This window comes from Scyliorhinus canicula, chromosome 18, assembly GCF_902713615.1.
Source record: "Scyliorhinus canicula chromosome 18, sScyCan1.1, whole genome shotgun sequence".
Taxonomy (NCBI): Eukaryota; Metazoa; Chordata; class Chondrichthyes; order Carcharhiniformes; family Scyliorhinidae; genus Scyliorhinus; species Scyliorhinus canicula.
This window is the reverse complement of record NC_052163.1, coordinates 5,029,922-5,047,666: the sequence shown is the minus strand read 5'-3', so window position 1 is coordinate 5,047,666 and position 17,745 is coordinate 5,029,922. Positions and strand designations below refer to the sequence as shown.

The 17,745-nt window shown below is 52.1% G+C and overlaps 1 protein-coding gene across 5 annotated transcripts in view; it reads left to right on the top strand.

Annotated features, from left to right (window-relative positions):
- Positions 1–17,745, top strand: part of stxbp4 (syntaxin binding protein 4) — a 260,949-nt gene that overhangs the window by 123,681 nt on the left and 119,523 nt on the right. For all 5 annotated transcript variants that reach the window (XM_038777465.1, XM_038777464.1, XM_038777467.1 and 2 more), the window contains one exon: positions 15,269–15,365. In XM_038777465.1, the coding sequence (XP_038633393.1) occupies positions 15,269–15,365 (97 nt within the window). The remainder of the gene's footprint in view (positions 1–15,268; positions 15,366–17,745) is intronic.

The window sequence follows — 17,745 nt, the reverse complement described above, 5'->3', positions numbered from 1 at the left end:
AAGGAGAGGCGGAGATTGTGGTGGCATTGGATGCGGAGAAGGCCTTTGATAGGGTTGAGTGGGGGTACTTGTGGGAGGTGTTAGAGAGGTTCGGGTTTGGGGTGGGGTTTATTAAATGGGTGAGGTTGCTGTACGAGGCCCCGATGGCGAGTGTAGCGACAAATGGGAGGAAGTCCGAGTACTTCAGGCTCCACCGTGGGACGAGGCAGGGGTGCCCCCTGTCCCCCTTGCTTGTTGCGTTGGCAATCGAGCCTCTTGCCATGGCTGTCAGGGAGTCGGGGAGGTGGAGGGGTTTGGTGTGGGGTGGGGAGGAGCACCGAGTGTCGCTGTACGCAGATGACTTGCTGCTGTATGTAGCAGACCCGGTGGGGGGAATGCCGGAGGTGATGGAGATTCTTGCTGAGTTTGGGAGTTTCTCGGGTTATAAATTGAACCTGGGCAAGAGTGAGCTGTTTGTCGTACACCCGGGAGATCAGGAGGAGGGGATTGGTAGGCTCCCGCTAAAGAGGGCAGGGAGGAGTTTTAGGTACCTGGGGGTTCAGGTGGCTAGGAGCTGGGGGACTCTGCACAAGCTCAATTTTACTAGGTTGGTGGAGCAGATGGAGGAGGAATTTAAAAGGTGGGACATGCTGCCGCTGTCGTTGGCGGGCAGAGTACAGTCCGTTAAAATGACGGTGCTCCCGAGGTTTTTGTTTTTGTTTCAGTGCCTCCCCATTTTCATTCCGAGGGCCTTTTTTAGGAGGGTGAACAGCAGCATTCTGGGATTTGTTTGGGCGCACAGGTCTCCGAGGGTAAGGAGGGTCTTTTTGGAACGGGGCAGGGATAGAGGGGGGCTGGCGCTGCCCAACCTCTCTGGGTACTATTGGGCGGCTAATGTCTTGATGGTACGTAAATGGGTAATGGATGGGGAGGGGGCAGCATGGAAACGGATGGAGATGGCGTCCTGTGGAGGCACGAGCCTGAAGGCACTGGTAACGGCGCTGCTACCGCTCCCTCCAACGAGGTACACTACGAGCCCATTGGTGGCGGCTACCCTCAAAATTTGGGGGCAGTGGAGGCGACACAGGGGGGAAGAGGGGGGCTCGGTGGAGGCCCCGCTGCGGGGGAACCACCGGTTTGTCCCAGGGAACATGGATGGAGGGGTGGGGTTCCCTTTGCTGCCCCCGCGGGGGGTAAGGGATAGGGTGCTTTCGGGGGTGTGGATCGGGGATGGGAAGGTGTCTGACATCTATCAGGTAATGCAGGAGGTGGGGGAGGCATCGGTAGAGGAGCTGAAGGCTAAGTGGGAGGTGGAGCTGGGGGAGCAGATTGAGGAGGGGACATGGGCGGACGCCCTGGAGAGGGTGAACTCCTCCTCTTCATGTGCGAGACTTAGTCTCATCCAGTTCAAGGTGCTGCACCGGGCCCACATGTCAGGATCTAGGATGAGTAGGTTCTTTGGGGGCGAAGATAGGTGCGTCAGGTGTTTGGGGAGTCCAGCGAACCATGCCCATATGTTCTGGAGGAGTTCTGGAAGGGGGTGGCGAGGACGGTGTCGAGGGTGGTGGGATCCAGGGTCAAGCCAGGCTGGGGACTCGCAATATTTGGGGTTGGGGTGGAGCCGGGAGTGCAGGAGGCGAAAGAGGCCGATGTCTTGGCCTTTACGTCCCTAGTAGCCCGGCGGAGGATCTTGCTGCAGTGGAAAGATGCGAGACCTCCGAGTGTGGAGAGTGGAGACCTGGATTAATGACATGGTGGGATTCATTAAGTTGGAGAGAGTCAAGTTCGCCCTGAGGGGGTCGGTACAAGGGTTCTTTAGGAGGTGGCAGCCTTTCCTCGACTTTCTGGCTCAACGATAAGGAACTAGGTCAGCAGCAGCAGCAACCTGGGCCGGCGGGGGAGGGGGGAGGACTGAGATGAGGAGAAATTGTTCCACTCGGAGCATGGTAAACCTGCGGAATTCTCTCCGAGAGAAAGTTCTGGAAGCCAAGCCGCTGAAAATATTTAAGAAGGAAATAAGATTTTTAGACTCTAAAGATGTGAGGAAGTATTGGGAGAGCGCGGGAGTATTGGGAGAGCGCGGGAGTATTGGGAGAGCGCGGGAGTATTGGGAGAGCGCGGGAGTATTGGGAGAGCGCGGGAGTATTGGGAGAGCGCGGGAGTATTGGGAGAGCGCGGGAGTATTGGGAGAGCGCGGGAGTATTGGGAGAGCGCGGGAGTATTGGGAGAGCGCGGGGGTATTGGGGGAGCGCGGGAGTATTGGGAGAGCGCGGGAGTATTGGGAGAGCGCGGGAGTATTGGGAGAGCGCGGGAGTATTGGGAGAGCGCGGGAGTATTGGGAGAGCGCGGGAGTATTGGGAGAGCGCGGGAGTATTGGGAGAGCGCGGGAGTATTGGGAGAGCGCGGGAGTATTGGGAGAGCGCGGGAGTATTGGGAGAGCGCGGGAGTATTGGGAGAGCGCGGGAGTATTGGGAGAGCGCGGGAGTATTGGGAGAGCGCGGGAGTATTGGGAGAGCGCGGGAGTATGACGTTGAGATAGAGGGTGAGCCATGATCATGTCGTGGTAGCGTGGCTCCTTTAAGGGGGCTGACTGCTTGGACTACCTGACCAGCACAAGGCCAGTCGAATGGGAGCTCACGAACCCCAGCCAATGGGGAGTTTGCGCAGGGCCCTGGGAGCAGGACCCTGGGCAGTGTGGACCAGCCAGCTGAAGGGTAAATATGTGTTCTGTGCCTGTTATCTATCTACCTTTGCCTTTCATCAATAAACCCCTTTGTTTATTTCTGGAAGTCTCCAGTGTCTGTCTCGAGCCACCACACTGGCGGCAAGTCTCTCCCCACATCTAACTCCTGTTGAACTTTAAAATGATAAACAACACCCCAGAGATGGTCGGCAATAAGTTCCTCTAAATACAATCCACCATTGATAGAATTATCCGTGCTTTAATCACATTAAGTAGGTGGGTGTGCAAACATCTCTAGCTATCCTGGATTGAGTTCTTGTTACTATGGTCAAGTTGCCATGGCAATCTACCTTTCACTGTGTGGTCTTTTCCACAATGGTTAATTTCATAATCCCTTTAATCGTTCTTTTCCTTCAGCAGGCCGCAGGATTTACTACCCAGTTTTTGTTTATTGAACGTACCTTTACGATAAGGATATTAGTGGAGGCACAGCCTCAGAATCTCTGGGGTTTTCCTATCACCTTCGATCTGTCAGTGCTGCATAACCCCCCGGTCCATTGCTGGCAAACCCTCAGATATATACCCGATTGTTTACAATCTATCTCCGTGACATTGATGAAGGGACTGAGTGTAATGTACCCTGTTCGCTCAGGAAACAAAGTTAGGTGGTGAGGGCAGCCATGAGAAAGATGTAAAGAGGTCACAGAAGGAATTGGGCAGCGAGCAATGTGCCGCAAAGGGAAGAGGTCGGGAGGTGCCTCACACTTGGCGTTTCTCCAAACACGATGCAAGGTTTATCCAGGAGATGTTGTTCACACAATACAAGATGGAGAACGAAAGCCGGCGCCAACACTCTGCTGACGTCACACCAGATTACGTAGTGTTCCATCAGCAGGGATGTATTCCTTAATACGGAACACCCCTCTCCCCTTTACTTCTTTAGTATAAATGACAACCTTTCTTAATGTTTAAACAACAGTCCCAACTATACATTACATCCATTACTCTGCGCCATTATCTTTTTACCGATATAGAACTTAATAAGAGTTTCTCGGGTGAAATCTTCCATTTGGGTTGTACTCAACGTTCCGGAACTTGGCTACTCCGAGACATTTGAAGTGTCTTTACCTTCTGCTGGCCACACTTCCTGTGCAGTGACTGTCGTGTCCGCTTCCATTGGTGTTGAAGATTCCTCCCAAACTGGATCTGAATTTGTCTCTGAGTTTGGTCTGTGTTCAGAAGCACCACTGCTTCGATTTTCCGATGGGAATATTCCCCGGGAAGTTTCAGCGATTTCACTTTGTGAATCTTGTTGTTGGTCAGTACGACGCTGCCAAACTCATCAGTCATCCATGCGGTGTACGATATTGGACCTGTTTTTTTGCTGGGATAACTGCAGGTACCCATTTCTCATTTGCAGTGTAGCCTCTTGCTAGCTCTCTCCTCTCCTGAGTGCAATGAATATCACTCATCTTGGGTCATTTCTATGGTTAATCAACTGCTGTGGATAATTCGGCCAAAATCTGGCAACCTTGTTGGAACCGTTGATTCATTTCAACTGGGAGTTACCGTTACAGTTTGCTTCACCGTATGATGTTGGAGTGGTGGTGTTACATATAACACCATCAGGGGAAGAAAGACCAGCCATTGCACCTCGCACATTAAGTGCAGAATCTAACGACACTCTGTTGGAGAAGGAGGTGCTGAGTGTTATATTTGGTCTACAGAAATGTCACCAACACCTGTGTGGTCATCACTTCACATTGCTGACGGACGAAAGGTCCACCACAACTATATTTGGGTGACACAAAGATATCTCTTCTTTGGCTGAAAGTAATCTCTTTAATACCCATTATACTTCTTTCTTAGCCACAAAGAGAAAAGGTTGAGAGGTTGAACATCCTCCCCGTGATCTACCATCCTCCCCGTGATCTACCATCCTCCCCGTGATCTACCATCCTCCCCGTGATCTACCATCCTCCCCGTGATCTAACGGCCTCCCCGTGATCTACCATCCTCCCCGTGATCTACCATCCTCCCCGTGATCTACCATCCTCCCAGTGATCTACCATCCTCCCCGTGATCTAACATCCTCCCAGTGATCTACCATCCTCCCCGTGATCTACCATCCTCCCCGTGATCTAACATTCTCCCCGTGATCTAACATTCTCCCCGTGATCTAACATCCTCCCCGTGATCTACCATCCTCCCCGTGACCTACCGGCCTCCCCGTGATCTACCATCCTCCCCGTGATCTACCATCCTCCCCGTGATCTACCATCCTCCCCGTGATCTAACATCCTCCCAGTGATCTACAATCCTCCCCGTGATCTACCATCCTCCCCGTGATCTAACATCCTCCCCGTGATCTAATATCCTCCCCGTGATCTAACATCCTCCCCGTGATCTAATATCCTCCCCGTGATCTACCATCCTCCCCGTGATCTAACATCCTCCCCGTGATCTACCATCCTCCCCGTGATCTAACATCCTCCCCGTGATCTAATATCCTCCCCGTGATCTACCATCCTCCCCGTGATCTAACATCCTCCCCGTGATCTACCATCCTCCCCGTGATCTAACATCCTCCCCGTGATCTACCATCCTCCCCGTGATCTACCATCCTCCCCGTGATCTAACATCCTCCCCGTGATCTACCATCCTCCCCGTGATCTAACATCCTCCCAGTGATCTACCATCCTCCCCGTGATCTACCATCCTCCCCGTGATCTAACATCCTCCCAGTGATCTACCATCCACCCCGTGATCTACCATCCTCCCCGTGATCTAACATCCTCCCCGTGATCTAACATTCTCCCCGTGATCTACCATCCTCCCCGTGATCTAACATCCTCCCCGTGATCTAACGGCCTCCCTGTGATCTACCATCCTCCCCGTGCTCTACCATCCTCCCCGTGATCTAACGGCCTCCCGTGTTCTAACATCCTCCCCGTGATCTACCATCCTCCCCGTGATCTCCCATCCTCCCCGTGATCTACCATCCTCCCCGTGATCTAATATCCTCCCCGTGATCTACCATCCTCCCCGTGATCTACCATCCTCCCCGTGATCTCCCATCCTCCCCGTGATCTAACGGCCTCCCCGTGATCTACTATCCTCCCCGTGATCTACCATCCTCCCCGTGATCTAACATCCTCCCCGTGATCTAACATCCTCCCCGTGATCTACCATCCTCCCCGTGATCTACTATCCTCCCCGTGATCTCCCATCCTCCCCGTGATCTAACATCCTCCCCGTGATCTAACATCCTCCCCGTGATCTAACATTCTCCCCGTGATCTACCATCCTCCCCGTGATCTAACATCCTCCCCGTGATCTAACGGCCTCCCTGTGATCTACCATCCTCCCCGTGCTCTACCATCCTCCCCGTGATCTAACGGCCTCCCGTGTTCTAACATCCTCCCCGTGATCTACCATCCTCCCCGTGATCTCCCATCCTCCCCGTGATCTACCATCCTCTCCCCGTGATCTACCATCCTCCCCGTGATCTCCCATCCTCCCCGTGATCTACCATCCTCTCCCCGTGATCTAACGGCCTCCCCGTGATCTACTATCCTCCCCGTGATCTACCATCCTCCCCGTGATCTAACATCCTCCCCGTGATCTAACATCCTCCCCGTGATCTACCATCCTCCCCGTGATCTACTATCCTCCCCGTGATCTACCATCCTCCCCGTGATCTCCCATCCTCCCCGTGATCTAACATCCTCCCCGTGATCTAACATCCTCCCTGTGATCTACCATCCTCCCCGTGATCTAACATCCTCCCCGTGATCTAACGGCCTCCCTGTGATCTACCATCCTCCCCGTGATCTACCATCCTCCCCGTGCTCTACCATCCTCCCCGTGATCTAACGGCCTCCGGTGTTCTAACATCCTCCCCGTGATCTACCATCCTCCCCGTGATCTACCATCCTCCCCGTGATCTAACATCCTCCCCGTGATCTAACGGGCTCCCCGTGATTGAATGGCCTCCCCAGTGAGAGGCCATGCGGGTGCGATTGATACTTGTCGACACAAACCTGGACCAGGCCACACGGTACCTGGGGGTCTCCCAAGCCATTGGAGACCCTGGGTGGTCAGGGACAGGGCAGGGTGCCACCCTGGCTCTCTCTCTGGCACCCGGGCACCTTGGCACTGCTGGGCTGGCACATTGGCACTGCCATCCTGACAGTTCTGAGGTGTCTAGGTGGTACCGCCAAGCTGGCAGGGGAACCGGCAGGGTGCCTGGGTGGCACAGTCAACGGCCGGAGCCTGAGGGGGCCATGCCTATGAAAGGAGGGATGAGGGGCAATGACGGGTGGTGGGGGTGAAGGGCATCTATGAAGGGGCCACTGGATGGTTGGGAGGGGTGAAGGGTGGGGTCCTAAAGGGGAGGGGGGCAAGAGGGGGTTTGGGAAGGCCTGAAAAGGGCAGCCTTCAGCAATCCCATAATGGAGTGTCCTCACTTGAGGAGATGTGCGGTAATGCCCATGTGTGGGCAGTAATATTGCCCATGGGTGGGGGGTGTGGGTGACACTCAAGCTCACTTAGAGATCGGGCACCCTTTCAAAATGGTGGCTCGATCTCTGAGGACCTGGGGATGAAAATATTTCTAAGTGTGGACCAGCCCAAAGAGCAACTCCCCAAGGCCCCGAAAAGTGTCATTAGATTGCGGTGGGGAACTCATTGCCAGATCCAGGGAGAAACTCCCAGCCAAACCCACCTGGAATTACACTTAAAGGGCGCGATTTAACTAAATGGGAGCAAAATACCGTAGTGAGCGCGTTTACCCGTGTGATTCCCGGCTCTCACAGCGCAGAGAAACACCCCTATTTAATTTGCTGCTGGTTAGATAGTGGGTCACAAAGGGGAACGCGCACAGCCTCACTTTGTACACTGAGGAGCTCAGCTCTCTGTAACCCCCCCGGTGTAGCGAGAGATTGATGGCGTCCTGATGTCTGGAGCCTCCGACGTGACCCCCCTATACCCCCATGGCCAACGCACTATGGGAAGATCAAAATCGAGATTCGCACCAGGTACACAAACAGCCGCTATGCTCCGGGCCCCCGCGAGGGACTCTCGCCCACACGCCAGCGGGAGGATGCTAATGGATGCAGATGGATCCTAATGAGGGCAGCACGGTAGCATTGTGGTTAGCACAATTGCTTCACAGCCCCAGGGTCCCAGGTCCGATTCCGGCTTGGGTCACTGTCTGTGCGGAGTCTGCACATCCTCCCCGTGTGTGCGTGGGTTTCCTCCGGGTGCTCCGGTTTCCTCCCACAGTCCAAAGATGTGCAAGTTAGGTGGATTGGCCATGATAAATTGCCCTTAGTGTCCAAAATTGCCCTTAGTGTTGGCTGGGGTTACTGGGTTATGGGGATAGGGTGGAGGTGTTGACCTTGGATAAGGTGCTCTTTCCAAGAGCCGGTGCAGACTCGATGGGCCGAATGGCCTCCTTCTGCACTGTAAATTCTATGACCCACTTAGCAGACCCGGCACCAGAGTCTCCTGATCGTCTATCTTAGTGATTGTGTCAGTACACTGTAATAATTGATGCCTGCATGTGTGTGTGTGTGTGTGTGTATCACGTGACACGTGTGATGTCATTGGCTACTGAGTGGACTTTTGCCCCTAGTTTAGTACAGCCTTTGCACAGTGAAAACATATTTAATAAACCTCTGTTAACGTTGCATTTAACCCACGTGCATCTTGAATATTATTTCTTTTTTACTGTTCGTACTAAGATACAATAATAACGTGCATGTAACCGTGCATGTTGCCACAGCAACTCAGACTCCCTGAGTGAGCACCACTACCACAGCAATTAGGAAGACAAATGGTATGTTTTAATATATAGAACCACATTGATACAGGTTGACATGATTTCCTCCCACCACACAGCTTTCAGATTCCTCATATAGATTGTGTATGTCAAAGAAAAAGATCGACTTGAATTCACTCAGCACCGATCACAACCTTCAGATGTCCAAACATTGACCAGCATTTTGAAGTGTATTCACTCTTCTGAGGCAGGAAATGTGGCAGCTAATTTACACACAGCAAGATCCCACTAACAACAAAGACACCATTTTCATTTTCAATGACTGTACAACCTGTTTAAGTGATAAGGACGCCTGGTAAAATGACCCTTTCCCTCTTTGGAATAGTGACCAGACATTGATGTCCACCTGAGAAGGCAGACTGGGCCTCAGTGCCTCATTGGACGGTTAGAAAGTGCAAGTGATCATGTTATTGATAGTCTTGTGCAGTTACATTGTGCCCAGATATAAACCACAGATATTCCTGTTGACACGGCCAGATTGGGGTACGGTGGAGAACGTGCTCCATCTCCACTAGCAAAGTTGGCAGAGAGCTCCCAAGCTCTGTCTACCCTCTCTGGCAGATATAAAATAGACCACATCTCAATATTAAAATTCTCATTCCTCCATGGGCTTGCCCCCTCCACATCGCTGTGATCTCATCCCACAACCCTCCAAAATGTCCACGTCCCTCTAACCCTGGCCTCTTCAGCACCCCTGATTGGAATGGCTCCACCACTGGCTTCCTGGGCCCAAGGCTCTGGAATACCGTCCATACACTTCACAGCCTCACTACGAGGGCCGAACTCTTTGTCCAAACTTCGGGTTATCTTTTATATATTCCAATGTGACTCAGTGTCATATTTTGTTTCACAACACTCCTGGGAAGCACCTTGGGATGTTACATTACATTGACGGCACTATGGAAATATAAGTTGTTGTTATTGACACTGGACTGGATTCTCCGGCGCTGGCAACACGAGTCGCAATGGGGCGGAGAATCTGGCACCCGGCCAAAACCGAGATCCGCGGCAGGCACCAAAAGGACCGCTATGCTCCAGGCCCCCGCTAGGGATTCTGGCCCGCGCGCCAGCGGGAGGATGCTAACGGATGCAGATGGATCCTAATGACCCACTTAGCGGATCCGGCACCAGAGTCTCCGGGTCCGGGCGGTTATCCGGTCCTCCGGGCCGGGAATCACGTGGACAGGATTCAGAACAAGAATCACCAAACGTGTACCTGACGTGCTGGTCCGCATCGTGGGCCAAGGGGATAACCCCTTGCGGGAGTTGCCCCAAAAGAGGGCCATCTTCCCCCCCACCCCTCCCCGACCAGATCCCCCCCCCCCGAGACCCCCTAACTAAAGTGACTCCCCAAAGTGACCCCCCCCCCCCATAGACTCCCCAGAAAAGAGACCGCTGTTGGAAACCTAGTGACCAGTACAGCCAGGGGAGTGAAAAGAAATCCCTGTTGTAACACTCTCCTGGGCATACAGCTGCTGGCTCAGAGAGGGGAAGCACCACATGTTCGTTCCTGGACGAGAAATGCATTGACTTGTGTTTATCCCCCTCAGATCTTTTAGCTGCGCCATTCATTCATTTCTCTTAGTGGGCTGTGATTGACAGCTTCCACAAACACAGATATCAGCCTTTCTTCCTTCGTGGATGAGTAACTCTAAGTGCTCTGACCAGAATGTTTACAAACATCAACCACATCAAAGGGAGTTAAGTGCATTAAAATCACCCCTCTTCAACCTTGAGTGATTTTGAAGTGCTGAGCTGGAAATTTACAGCACTTAACTTTCTGTTTCCTCTGTTACAAGGGAGAGCGAAAGTTCTCCCCGGAGTTCTGGACCAATAGCTACCCTCAATCAACAGCTAAAAAAATCCCAACTTATCTGGCGTTATCACAGTTTTGTTTGTGAGATCTTGCAGTGAAATGAAATGAAAAATGAAAATCGCTTATTGTCACAAGTAGGCTTCAAATGAAGTTACTGTGAAAAGCCCCTAGTCGCCACATTCCGGCGCCTGTTCTGGGAGGCTGGTACGGGAATTGAACCGTGCTGCTGGCCTGCCTTGGTCTGCTTTAAAAGCCAGCGATTTAGCCCACTGTGTAAATTGGCTGCTGTATTTCCTAAAGTACAATAGCGACTGCACTTCAAAAGTACTTCATTGACTCAAAATCACTTGGACACATTCTGAGGCTGTGACAGATGCTACAGGAATGCACGTTCTTCCTTCTCTTTTGGAGCGATGAGAAGCGAGCCCCACTTCCCTCCTCTTTCTGTAGAGGCTCGTGTGTCAGTGGCGAATGCAGGCTGTACCACTGGGCCATTTCATTGGCCGCTGGTTACTGATGGAGCAATTTTTCTCACAGTACCTTTCCTTACAGTGCCTTGAGGGTTGTGTAATTAATTATGCATGATACCACAACCTTGCTGACCTTGTCATTTTAATAATATAATGATGTGGTAAGTTGTAGTTAAATATTGTGATCCAGAAATTCTGTGGAGACCTCTCTGAGTTTTTTACCCATTAATCTTTGATACTCAAGGGAATTTAAGGCTAGTCTATCTCACCTGCACTCATAATTTAATCCCTTTAGCTCTGCTGAATCCACTTTGCAACCTCTCCAAGGCAAATATGCCCTTTCTCAGGTGCAAATGCAATTATTTTTCATCTGTGGGGCACTAATTTGTTCAAGTATATTGCCGTTAAGTAATATGGAGCCTGTTGCAAATCTTCAGAACCTGAATCTGATACCCCTTTACAAGTACTGCTGATGCTGCCAGCAATTGCCCAGATATTGGTCTTCGAAGGAGATCTAGTGTCGTCTTAAGTGATCCGTGGGAATCTAGGATGATTTGCTTCCACTCCAGGTTGATTGCTGCCAAGTCCAATGTGCGATCTGTGGCTGCCACAGGTGGGGGAAGGTGGTGCTTGAAGGGTTAGACTGATGGATTATTTGGAGGCTTGTGTGCTTCCAATGTCTCAATTTTGTCTCTGCGTGTTCCTGACAGTGATTAGCACAGTTCCTTCACAGCTTTGTTGACCCAGGTTCGATTCCCGGCTTGGGTCACTGTCTGTGCGGAGTCTGCACGTTCGCCCTGTGTCTGCGTGGGTTTCCTCCGGGTGCTCCGGTTTCTTCCCACAAGTCCCAAAAGACGTGCTTTAGGTGAATTGGACATTCTGAATTCTCCCTCTGTGTACCCGAACAGGCGCCGGAATGTGGCGACGAGGGGATTTTCACAATAACTTCATTGCAGTGTTAATGTAAGCCTACTTGTGACAGTAACAAAGATTATTGCCATTATTAAATAAAACAGCCAGCTCAGTAAGCAGAGAGAATGCAGGAGGTTTCTCTGGGGTTGCGAGTAAATAGCAAGTATCCAGCTGAGGTTATTTGAGAATGAATACAAACCTTCGGCAGGTAAAACCTTTCTCATCATGCTGTCTAACTCAGCAGTGGTTAGTGTGAGAATGAGGGGTGTGTTGTGCCTGAAAGAACTAAAGGAGCTTTTACTTTCATTGTCGATATAGTAGCCTGGCTACGTAAATTAAGTGATGATTTTCTCTCATTAGCCATTAAGAGGCCAAATGACTCAGTTATGTTATTGCAATATCTGTAGTGGAGTATGGCAGTGTTCTTCAAACTTTTTCACCGGGGACCCATTTTTACCAATCGGCCAAACTGCGTGACCCACGCCTGCCGACCTGCGCGACCCACGCCAGCCAACCTGCGCGACCCACGCCAGCCGACCTGCGCAACCCACGCCAGCCGACCTGCGCGACCCACACCAGCCAACCTGCGCGACCCACGCCTGCCAACCTGCGCGACCCACGCCAGCCGACCTGCGCGACCCACGCCTGCCGACCTGCGCGACCCACGCCTGCCGACCTGCGCGACCCACGCCAGCCGACCTGCGCGACCCACACCAGCCAACCTGCGCGACCCACGCCTGCCGACCTGCGCGACCCACACCAGCCAACCTGCGCGACCCACGCCTGCCGACCTGCGCGACCCACGCCAGCCGACCTGCGCGACCCACGCCGGCCGACCTACGCGACCCACGTCGGCCGACCTGCGGGACCCACGCCGGCCGACCTTCGCGACCCACGCCGGCCGACCTGCGCGACCCACGCCGGCCGACCTTCGCGACCCACGCCGGCCGTCCTGCGGGACCCACGCCGGCCGACCTTCGCGACCCACGCCGGCCGACCTGCGCGACTCACTCTGGAGGAAATGGTTTTGGGTCCCTTTGGCTCTCGTACACGCTCCTCCAATGGAACCTGTTGGATGAAGGTGAAGCCTTCCAGTGACGGATAGTATGGAGTCTCCATCTATCCAAGTTCGGCATTTTTTTCCTGTAAATTTTTATCAAATAAACCCCCCCCCGAACTTGTAAAAAAATAAAATGAATAAAATAAATGAAAAAAATGAATAAAACCTCCCCGAACTTGTAAAAAAAATAAAATGAATAAAATAAATGAAAAAAATAAAATTAAATGAATAAAAACCACTACAGAACTTGTAAACCAAAACGTTGCAACCATTTAAACAAAATAGCAGCCGCACTGCGCATGCGTGCCCGATGATCAGGGCGCATGCGCAATGCGGCCGAATTTTTTCAACATGTTTGCAGAATGTGCATGCGCGCTGATCATCGTGCGCACATGCGCAATGCAGTCGACTTTTTTTTAAAAACATCCTCGCAGCCGCTTGCAGCCGGCATTATTAAAAGCCGGCTGCTGCGCGGGGATTTGCGCGATCGGGAGCGCCGCAGACAACGGCTCCCCGACCCTCCTGACACCCGCCCGCGACCCACCCGCGGGTCGCGCCCCTGACCATGAAGAACACTGGAGTAAGGTACATTGTACTTAGTCCCTCAAATGGACTCAATAAAGGATTGAGTACTTTCCAATTTACCAATACAACCCAATATTCAAAGCTCGTATTTATACACCAGTATCATAGAATCATAGACTTTACAGTGCAGAAGGAGGCTATTCAGCCCATCGAGTCTGTACCGGCCCTCGGAAAGAGCACTCCACTGAAGCCCACGCCTCCACCCTATCCCCATAACCCAGCAACCCCACCTCATCTTTTTGGACACTAAGGGGCAATTTATCATGGCCAACCACCTAACCTGCACATCTTTGGACTGTGGGAAGAAACCGGAGCACCCGGAGGAAACCCACGCACACACGGGGAGAACGTGCAGACTCTGCACAGACAGTGACCCAAGCCGGGAATCGAACCTGGGACCCTGGCACTGTGAAGTAACTGTGATAACCACTGTGCTACCGTGCTGCCCAGAGTAGATCCCCACGAGTAGATGGAGCTTGGGTCAGAAAGATTCCTCTCGTTCCGTCGCTGCCCACTTTTCTTCTGCTCATTCAGCCTTTCTCTTCCGCTCTTTCCCATATTATTTTATTGGTGTTTTCTCTGCCTGATTCTTCTTCTAAAGCTTTCACCGTTTCTTCTTCTCCATGTCTTGTGATGCCTTTGTCACGCCCCCCGATGCGCATCCCTTTACTGAAGCACTTAATTGCTAGCTCTCACCTTCTATAAAGCCGGGCAGGGGAGAGGTTTAGGGTTTTACCTACAGACAGAATGCACGGGCAGCCTTTCCAGGATTAGATGAAGCAAAGACGTCCGAGAGTAACTGAGACACCCTTGGGTGAGAAAGCAGCTGTCAGCTCTGGCGTGGGAGACACACGCCAAGCAGCTCATGGCCAGCATTCCAATGCAAGACTCAACTCTCCCCCTCCCCCGGCAACATTCACACACATCTTCTACCCCCTCAAAGAGTCGGCTCATCCTCGCCCTTGTAAGGTGCACTCTATACACCACCTTCAGCTATAACTGTCCCAACCTCGCGCACTAGGTGGAGGCGTTCACCCTCCGGAGCAATCCGGATATTTTTCCTCATGGACCTGTTTTCCAGGTCATTCATCTTGGCTCTGTGATTTATTCGTTTCAGCCACTGAAGTTGGTTTGGATTCCAGCGCGGCAATCCTGCGCTGTGGTCTGATAGGACCCGTCCAGCGCGGCAATCCTGCGCTGTGGTCTGATAGGACCACGTCCAGCGCGGCAATCCTGCGCTGTGGTCTGATAGGACCACGTCCAGCGCGGCAATCCTGCGCTATGGTCTGATAGGACCCGTCCAGCGCGGCAATCCTGCGCTGTGGTCTGATAGGACCCGTCCAGCGCGGCAAACCTGCGCTGTGGTCTGATAGGACCCGTCCATACTCTTAATGGTGGCTCCCTGGACCCTGCCGGTCTCATTAGTTTTCCCCAGAACCTCTCGAATGAGGCAAGGCCGCTGAAATTGATCTTTTCAGATCCTCCGACATTATTTGTCGGTGGTCCTCAAATTCTTTCGCCAAGGTGTTGGAGAGAACGTCGGCCGTAGGTGGAGTGGATGGAGAAACAGAAATTGACTCCGCCATCTTACTCGCCATTGAGCTCCTCCGAGAGGCTTCAGACTCCGTTGACGGGTTTCTGTGCCAACCTTTCTATTCCCTGTTTTTATTCAGGAATTTCAGTGACAAAAGACCTCAATTCCGATAACTATATGGGTTTATGATGAATAAACAACCTTGGAACCAAGAAAAGGGGCAAAGAGATCAGCTCTCCAGCGGGAACCACCTTGTGCACGTCTTTCCCGTACATGACACCATCGGAAGCCCCCGTTAGTGAAGCCAATTACAAGGCAACACGAGACTCATTAAACTCTGCTTTCCAAGTTTGCAATCTGATCTGTTTCTCTCTTGCTTTCTAGGCACTCCGATATCTTGGCATCGATCCAACTGAAGAACAACAGCAAACTCTCCGGCAACAGCTTCACGTGGACTCCATGGGAACAGTGGCTTATGGAGGTTCGTGTTCCTCTTGACTAAATCTCATGCCCATAATTCTCCTGTCACCCGGCTCTCGTTCTGAAGGTCGTTTCAAACCCTCAACTCTACCCCATACTCATAATTGGCAATCAGGCCACTCTCCAATCCGTTTGCCCCTAATTGTTTTTGAGAGGGAGGGAGAGAGCAGAGCCTGGGGTGAGATGTTGGCCACCTTTCTACCCCCTATCGCACGGCAGAAAGGCAAGGCTTGCTCCATGCCTCTTGCTGCTTGGGGGAACTTTACAACAACAGCAACTTGTGTTCGTACAGCACCTTTTAGGTAATAAAATATCTCAAGGAGCTTCACAAGGGTTTTATCCAAAAAGAAATGTGGCCCACATGAGATATTAGGACAGGTGAGGGCAGCACGGTGGCGCAGGGGTTAGCACTGCTACCTCATGGCGCCGAGAATCCGGGTTCGATCCCGGCCCCAGGTCACTGTCCACGTGGAGTTTGCACATTCTCCCCGTGTCTGCGTGGGTTTCAAAGATGTGTAGGGCAGGTTGATTGGCCGCGCTAAATTGCCCCATAATTGGGAATTGGGCTTTTAAAAAAAGGACAGGTGACCAAAGATTCTGTCTGAAGAGGAATTAAGGAGAGTCTGAAATGAGGAAAGAGAATAGGAGAGATTTAGGAGATAGGAAGTTCACAGAATCTCCACAGTACAGGAAGCAGCCATTTGGCCTGTTGAGTATGTGCTGACCACCCAATCCCACTCCCCCGCCCTTTCCCCGGTAACCTTGCACATTCTCTCTTTTCAGAAAGCAATCCCAATTCCCTTTTTAATGCCTCAAACAAACCTGCCTCCACCTCCCTCTCAGGAAGAACAGTTACTCACTATTCATACCTCTCAGGATATTGAACATCTCCATCAAGTCTCCCCTTGGCCTTCTTCTTCGAGGAAATCAGGCCCAGCCTCTCCAATTTATCTTCATAGCTACAGTTGTTTATCCCTGGAATCTTTCTTGTGAATCTCCCGGGTACTCTCTCCAATGCCTCCACATCCTCCCTCACTTTTGGCGCCCAGAACTGGGCACCGTCTCCACATGAGGCCTAACATAGGCTTCAATTCCAAAGCTCAGCTGACAGCTAAAGACACAGCCACCAATGGGGGCTGTGCAAGGGCCCAGGATTGGGAGACACCGAGCGACCTGAGAGTGTTTCAGGGCCGGAGGAGGGAAGATCACGGAGAGATTTGAAAACGAGTGGTCGCTGGAATGAAAACACCAGGAATCAGGGGCTGGATTCTCTGTTCTGGAGACTAAGTCCCCACGCCGGCGTGCAAACGGTAGTCTTTTACGCCAGGAAAAGTGGCCACCAGTTCCCCATTGTACTGGGGCCTAGCAGGGAGGCAGCATAGAGGTCGCAGCTCTGCTGGTAGGGCCCGGAGCATTTCCGGTTCCATGGCTGCGCACGGCAGAGGCCGGCAGCAACCACGTCGTCCTTCGTGGCGGAATCAGCCCGCGGACCGCAAAAGTAGTGCCCCCACTTCGGCCGCTCGCGTGCCCCGGACCCCCCCCCCCCCCCCCCCCCGCCCGCAGATCGTCCCTCCCCCGACTGTGGCAACTTCGGACTGAGCCCGCAGCCACCACGATAGTCCTCCCGCTGTAACGTAATCAAAGACCCCTCCGACCCGGGATTTCAGTCTTCCATTGAGCAGGAGGTACAAGAGTCTGAGAACACGCACGAACAGATTCAAAAACAGCTTCTTCCCCGCTGTTACAGACTCCTAAATAGCCCTCGTATGGACTGACCTGATCTCTTCACACATCTTCTCTACTGAGCAGCACTACACTCCTGCATGCTTCACCCAATGCCTGTGAATCTGAATTTACATTTCTATCTATCGTATGTCCTATGTTTTTTCATGTACGGGATGATCTGTCTGAGCTGCACACAGGACAATATTTTTCACTGTACCTCAGTATACATGACAATCAAACAAGTCCAATCCAATCCAAATCCAATGCATGGGGACCTCAGTGAACAGCAGAACCCGTCTCTTTAACCAATGAGATTTAAATAACAGAAAATAAAGAGGAATATCGGAGAAGGAAGTCGAGTGAATTAAAGTCAGATTAGATACAGAAAGAGAGGGAAAGAGTGAGTGATTTAAAAGAGAGAAAAACAAGAGAGGAAAAGTAAGGAAAGAAATAGGGCAGCACCGTAGCACAGTGGTTAGCACAATTGCTTCACGGCGCCAGGGTCCCAGGTTCGATTCTGGCTTGGGTCACTGTCTGTGCGTGTTCTCCCCATGTCTGCGTGGGTTTCCTCCGGGTGCTCCGGTTTCCTCCCACAGTCTAAAGATGTGCAGGTTAGGTGGATTGGCCGTGCTAAATTGCCCTTAGTGCCCAAAAAA